This window comes from Cibotium barometz, chromosome 57, assembly GCF_041138505.1.
Source record: "Cibotium barometz isolate CiBa-2024 chromosome 57, ASM4113850v1, whole genome shotgun sequence".
Taxonomy (NCBI): Eukaryota; Viridiplantae; Streptophyta; class Polypodiopsida; order Cyatheales; family Cibotiaceae; genus Cibotium; species Cibotium barometz.
In genome coordinates this window covers 12,067,801-12,074,342 of record NC_141102.1, presented here as the reverse complement: position 1 = coordinate 12,074,342, position 6,542 = coordinate 12,067,801, and the positions used below count along the sequence as shown (strand labels likewise).

The window sequence follows — 6,542 nt, the reverse complement described above, 5'->3', positions numbered from 1 at the left end:
AGATGTAGCAACCATTGGGGAGTGCTTGGATAATTTCTACCTCAATACCAATAGCAGACCAGTTATCTATGACCCGGCTCCTTAAGAATTCTACTGGGGGTCTAGGCCCAAAAAGCAGACCTACCAAGCATATGGCTGTGTAATGCTTTTCCATTGAGAGTACCAAGTCTGGGGGGGCAAACAGACCAATGGTTTAGTGGAAATAGGATTACCTGAAGGAAAGGTTGAGGTGTCCTTTGTTGCTAGTGACTTCTTAGCAACGAGTTGGTAGCCTCGGATCCTTCCACCACTTGTTTCTGCAACAGCAAAAATTTCAACTCTTCCACTCTGGTTCTGGATTCCTCCACTTGCTTCTTGGTGTCCAAGAAGTCTTCAATCACTTGGTCGTATCTCATCAGAGCTTTGCGATTCCAATCCATGGTAGGAGGCCACGGGGGAAAGTGCTGGTAAGCAGGAACTTGAGCACTTTTGACAAGATGTGGGTGCTGCTCAGCCACTGCACCGGCGCTTGCACCTTGCGCCCTAAGCAAAGTGGGGGGACCCTCCACTACGGTGCCCATGCACCCAAGGGGGGGAAGGGGGGGGTAGTGGTTGTGTAGCCAAGCTAAGCCCATAGGGACCTAATTGACAGAGGGCGAGAAGAGAAGGGCTCGTAAGTATCAAGCAAAGGAAAGCATAAAAAACGGCCACCGTTTTTGATCGCCATCACCATAGACAACACCTCGTTGATTACCGTTGTGTCACATTCGCAGTTAAGATTATAATAATACTAATATAATATTTAGTACCCTCTTTCACTATGTGGGCTATAGATGGCATGTAATTTAGTACCCTCTCTCACTATGTGGGCTATTGGAATAATTGATGGCATGCAATTTAGTACATTAACATTTAGAAGAGTAGCAGAAATATAATATTCCAATATATATAATTCAGAAAATAGGGCTTAAGAGCACTAATAAAAAGGTGTGCACGCAATTGGAATAATTGATGGCATGCAATTTAGTACATTAACATTTAGAAGAGTAGCAGAAATATAATATTCCAATATATATAATTCAGAAAATAGGGCTTAAGAGCACTAATAAAAAGGTGTGCACGCAAATTCATAGCGACAAAAACTCGAATGGCGTTCTGAGTGCGGCAAGCTTCTATATTAACGACGCCACTCGCGTCGTGGATATTGCCTTGTGGCTACTACTAGTCTTGTTGTTCTTCTTCAAGCTTCTTTAGTGCTACAGCAATGGCGGCAGTACAATCTGGCTTTGCCGTGGCGGCGCTGCTCCTGTGTCTCTTATTAGGCGTGTGCCATGCATCCGGCCTAAATCCGGAAGGTAATAATTAAGATCGAGTGGATTAATCAGAAGGTTAACTATGATAGAATAACGATTGTTAGTAATTATGATACAATTAGCGTTGCGTTAACTGCAGTGGATGCTCTGATGGCATGGAGGCGGGGTATCGACGATCCCAATGGGAGATTCCTATTCTGGGATGAGTTTGCTCACGATCCCTGCGACTTCTCAGGGGTTACTTGCGACGACGACAACCACGTCCAATACTTGTAACTAAGGGCGGGTTCAGATAAGGCGGCAGCCAAGCTGCCGCCTTCCTGCGCTGCAATCGCAGAGTGCCCCATGGCACTCTGCGTTCACAGTGGGCGGTGGAAATCCACCCCCCCCCTTGCCACGTGATGGAAGAAGGGGGTTGATGTTGTGCCGACCCCCCCCCCTCGCCCAAAACGGATTCCACCCTCCACGTGTAGGAGGAGCCCATGAAATTCCCAACGGCCATTTTCCAACGTTAATTTTCGAGCGTTCATTTTCCAACGTACAAACCCCCCCCCCCAACACCCTTCAATTTCCTATAAATTAAAGGGTTTAGGGTGAGATTTTGTACCCTCTAGAATTTCTAGAGAACATAATAAGCTTCACAAGTTCCATTCTCCAAGGTGCTTTTACATGCACTTCAATCATGCTTTCTTTTTATCCACCCATTTACCTTTCTTTTAATGTTTTTGTGGTACACTTGCCATGCCTTTGACATTGTGTGCTTTTGTTTTTCTTTTAGGGGTGTGTGAAAAGGGCGGGAGGCAACGTGAAGCGAGCGCATAAGGTGACCCCTCACAAATCGCATTTCCATTATCACGACTTATCTATGTGTTTTTAATTTATGTGGTGCTAATATTCTCTTCGTGTTTGATGTAGGTACTATGGATTCCAACACGAGCCATGAATTTGATTCATCGCAACAACGAGGCGACGATGATCCTATTTTCTCCCAAACTTCTCTCCCGCACTCTAATTTCTATTCATTTCCCCATCCTCCTTTTCATGTGCCACCTCATGGCTTCCAAGCCATGCTCAATTCTCCTTCCTTTTCTCCAAACTCTCCCTTCATGTTTCGCCCCCCCCATTCACCTATGGTAGCGCAACCTCCTAATCGATCATCCCCCCTAGGTATCCCAAACATGGGTTCCATTCCCAATTCCCCAGGAAGCCAACCATCACCCAACTCGCTCAATAACCCCCCTTTATCTTCTCAACCAAAGCGAGTTCGTGGCATGAGGAAGGAGCCTAGCGATGAGGAGATTGTGTCAGAGACCCAACCTGCGCCAAAGAAACCTAGGAACTCCAAAAAGAAGGTGGTGGTGGACTTGGGGGAAGATGACGACAACGACAATAAGAAAAGCAAGTGGCAAGACTTTTGGGTTGACCAACTCATTCATGTCAGGGGGGGCATGAGTGAGGAGTTCAACAATCCTGGGAAACAAGGGGTCAACTTGTGGGCAAAGGTGGCCACAAAGCTAGCCGGCATTTACCCTGATTTCAATAAGGATAGTGAAAGTTGTCGCAAGAAGTGGCAAGCGGTGCTAGCAAAATATAGAGTGGACAAAGCTCACAACTCGGTATCTGGCAATGACAGGAGGCACACATGTAAATGGTTCGATGTGGTGGATGAGTATTACCACGATAGAGCCACGGTCACTCCTCTTAGCCACGCTTCTTCATCAACAATGGATGATGCTACTTTCCCCGGCGGTGACAAGGATGAAGTAACTATAGCACTAGATGACGAGAAGCCACAAGCACCCATGTCCTCAAGTCGTCGAGTGACTCCCAAGTATGAGGAATCTTTGGCCACAATGGCCGATACTGGGAAACATCTATTGGACCATCTCAAGGAGACCTCTAGCCAAAATGTTGCCTTGGAGAGGGAGCGACTGAAGATATTGGCAGGATTGCATGCCACAATGAGTGAATTCCTTAAGGAAGGAAGGGGGGGCAACAAGTAGCCTTGGCGGAGGAAATTCTTGTTATTATTCTTGTATGAGTTTATAAAGTTTGGGATCTCGACGTTGCTTTGTTCCTATGCGTTGTATGGATTTATGAATGTTTCTAAGCTCCTAAGAAGCCATATAAGCTGAGAATTTAATATGTATCAACTTGTTTTGGATTTGCAGGTGACAATGGGCATGTCCAAAGACATTGCACTCTATTGTGCGTGGTTGTGTTCTATAGCGATCTATGAATTGCTTAAAGAACCAAGCATGCACAATGATGAGTGCATAGTGTAGACTTGGTTGCATGTTACCGAATGCATGGCACGATCTGTGAGGTTGAGGAAGATTGCGAACCGTAGGAGGGGTCATGAACACAGACAAGCGTGGGCATATCCACGGCCTCAAGGCTTTGTAAAATGCTATCTCCTAAGTGCTTATAGTGCTACCATGTTCAAGCGGCGTCTTAGGGTTAGCAAAGAAACCTTTCATTACCTTTGTGGGAGTCTAGCACCATTCATGCAAAAGAAAACCACAAACTTCCGTGTGCCTGTGTCTATTCAAGATAGGGTAGCCATTGCTCTAAGCAGACTTGCTACAGAAGATGGACTACTGGGCCTTGGTGACACCTATGGTTGCGCTAAGAGCACATGTTGTGAAATAATCCTTGCATTTTCCAAGGCAATTGTGAAATCGGGTCTCCGGAATATGTACATAAGATGGCCTTCAAGATCTCGGCTTGCAACTTTAGCACGAGAGTTTGAGGCACTTAGGGGAATTCCCTACGTCGTTGGTGCGATAGATGGTTCTCACATCCCCATCATTGCACCCCGTGACAACCATGTTGACTACTTCAATCGGAAAGGGTTCCACTCTATTTTGCTACAACTAACAGTAATTGCTCAGTATGGAATTATGATGTCGGTTGGGCCGGATCAGCGCATGACTCCTTGAACTTCTCCAGAAGTGATATAGGGCAAGCATGTGCAAGGGGCGATCTGGGTAACTATTGTTTGGTTGGCGACTGTGCTTACCCCGCACGGCCATACATGTTAGTGCCTTTCAAAGGATGCAAGGAAGGGTTGACACGTCTAAAGTACCATTGGAATTTCATTCAATCGAGCACAAGGATGCCAGTTGAGAGAGCGTTTGGTATGCTCAAGGCAAGGTTTCGCATCTTGCTAAAAAGGTGTGACATGAATCTACGTCATGTCCCAGATCTTGTTGCGGCTTGTCTTGTGCTACACAACACTTGTATCCAACATGGAGAGTCTTTTGATATGGAGTGGGTACGTGAGGCGGAAGCAGAATTGTCAGCATGCTCTGGACGTGTAGAAGAGGATCGAAGAGCAATAGCTACCTCCATGAGGGAGCTTCAAGCAATACGTGAAGTTGACATAGAGGATGCAATGGAGCGCGCTCAAGGAGGCAATGAAGGGGGTGCGAGTGACCTTGGAGTTGGCTCGGAGCGGCGAGATAGTCTTGCCCGAACAATGTTTAGAGAGCAAGCAAGGATGAATGTCCTACAAGTTTTTGGAAGGGCGGCTTTAGAGGAGCTGGACTCACCTACCAACTCCGATTAAGCCTTTGTAATACAAGTCTTTTGTCTGGCTTATTGTGGTTTGTAGTGTGGCTTCTTTATTTTTGTAGTTACACTATGCTTTGTGGACATAATATAGCTTTGTTCTATGGTTTTTGGTATGGTGTTTACTCTTTCTTCTGCCGCCCCCCCAGTGTTCACAGTGGGCGGCGGAAGAAGTCAGGCTCCCTTTTACTTCCCCCTCCCTATGTGAACACTTGGACGGCGGAAGTGTGCATTTTGTAAGAGTTCCACCTGGAAAAGTGTGTTTGAGAGTATGTTTTCCGCCGCTCCAATGTGAACCCGCCCTAAATATCGTCCATTAATCATCTTATGGTCAGTTTTAACTAGATTTCGTATTTGATTAATGCTGCGCTGCGCGTGCGCTTCTGTATTAATTCTAGGTTTATGAAGCTATGGGGCATCTCGGGTCCGTTATCGTCAAGTCTTGCAGATCTTCCTCATCTTCAAGCAATGTAATAAGGCGGCTCTGTCTCTCTGATCTCTTCTCTCTCTCTTTCTCTCTCTCACTCACACACACACGTCTACACACACACACATGTACAGGATCACGCACACACGTACCTACACACACACACAAACTCACTCACCCTTAACGCACACATTCATTGCCTTGTTAGATTAACATCGCTGATTCTGTGTCCCAGCGACATGTCCAAGAACCACCTCAACGGCACCATCCCTAAAGAGCTCGGCAGTATCAGCAACATGTTTGCTCTGCAAATCTACCAGAATGACCTGACGGGTCCCATACCAAGCGAACTCGGAAACCTTTCCAAGCTTACCATCTTGTGAGTTCTACTCGTAACTAATAAGCTTAAGCAGATCTAACTACACCGCACATTTTGCTGTAATAATGCACCACTTATGAGGTTTATCTTAATCTGGTGCGAAGTACAGCTTTGTGAATGATAACAACCTTAGCGGACCCATCCCAACAAACGGAGTTCTTGCCAAGTTCGCCACCGAAGCAACGTATAAATCCATCTCCATCTCTCTTTCTGTGTGTGTGTGTGTGTGATATATCTGTGTGTGTGTAGAGCTTGATCCGGCCGTTATTTGTGTATGTATGCAGTTATGAAGGGAACCCTGGCCTTTGCGGACCTCCTGTTAATAGGCCATGCTAATAACAAGGCCTTCCATAGCGCACCTTTTTGAATGAAGTCGATTTGACCAGAAATTTTGGTTGTAAAGATATAGAAAATTGGTGACTAATATGGAGATGATCTCTATATTGTTGATTTCTCTCTCTACCATTTCTTAATGTGAAGTAGTAAATAAGATGCTCACTCAGTGGAGTTTGTGACCAATAAGATGCTCACTCACAGACCTTATTTTAATTGAATGGTCCTTCCTTTCTTTGGCAGCTTTATTGTCTAATATATTATTCCTTTAATTTTAAGTAATAAAGGGAAAAAATATAGAGTAGCTATCTCTTTGTTATCGGTCGCTTAGATTCTTGGCTCTTTAGGATGCTTGGATTGTGTAGTGATGCTTGGATGGGTGTAATGAATCTTGAAATAAGTGATGCTTGGATGTGATGTGATGCTTGGCTGGGTTTAATGTAGAGAAGGTTGGTCACCGTGGGTTGTGGGTTGAATGTAGAGAAGGTTGGTGGATGGTAAAGGATCCCTCACCTCACTATCTTGGGTGTAAGCCATC

General features: G+C 45.4%; 2 protein-coding genes across 3 annotated transcripts; both read left to right on the top strand.

Annotated features, from left to right (window-relative positions):
• The first annotated feature begins 1,435 nt into the window (after positions 1 to 1,435).
• Positions 1,436 to 6,090, top strand: LOC147606430 (uncharacterized). Its single transcript, XM_086791812.1, has 5 exons — positions 1,436 to 1,564; positions 5,264 to 5,335; positions 5,528 to 5,671; positions 5,781 to 5,855; positions 5,956 to 6,090. Exons 1-5 carry the CDS (start codon positions 1,443 to 1,445, stop codon positions 6,005 to 6,007), a joined length of 465 nt encoding a protein of 154 aa, XP_086647938.1. The 5' UTR covers positions 1,436 to 1,442; the 3' UTR covers positions 6,008 to 6,090.
• Positions 2,028 to 3,566, top strand: LOC147606431 (uncharacterized). Of its 2 annotated transcripts, XM_086791918.1 has the most exons (3): positions 2,028 to 2,115; positions 2,208 to 2,459; positions 2,496 to 3,566. In XM_086791918.1, the coding sequence occupies exons 2-3, from the start codon at positions 2,213 to 2,215 to the stop codon at positions 3,293 to 3,295; spliced, it is 1,047 nt and encodes a 348-aa protein (XP_086648044.1). In that variant the 5' UTR covers positions 2,028 to 2,115; positions 2,208 to 2,212; the 3' UTR covers positions 3,296 to 3,566. The 2 variants fall into 2 exon arrangements, with proteins under 2 accessions (XP_086648044.1, XP_086648043.1); XM_086791917.1 differs by having other exon boundaries at positions 2,208 to 3,566.
• Positions 6,091 to 6,542: the final 452 nt, after the last annotated feature.

Bases quoted from the DNA above. Each gene is read 5' to 3' on its own strand.
- LOC147606430 (XM_086791812.1), top strand. From the start codon at position 1,443: ATGGCATGGAGGCGGGGTATCGACGATCCCAATGGGAGATTCCTATTC. The intron at 5,336-5,527 runs GTAATAAGGCGG...TCTGTGTCCCAG, and splicing joins CTTCCTCATCTTCAAGCAAT to CGACATGTCCAAGAACCACC. The intron at 5,672-5,780 runs GTGAGTTCTACT...TGCGAAGTACAG, and splicing joins CTTTCCAAGCTTACCATCTT to CTTTGTGAATGATAACAACC.
- LOC147606431 (XM_086791917.1), top strand. From the start codon at position 2,213: ATGGATTCCAACACGAGCCATGAATTTGATTCATCGCAACAACGAGGC.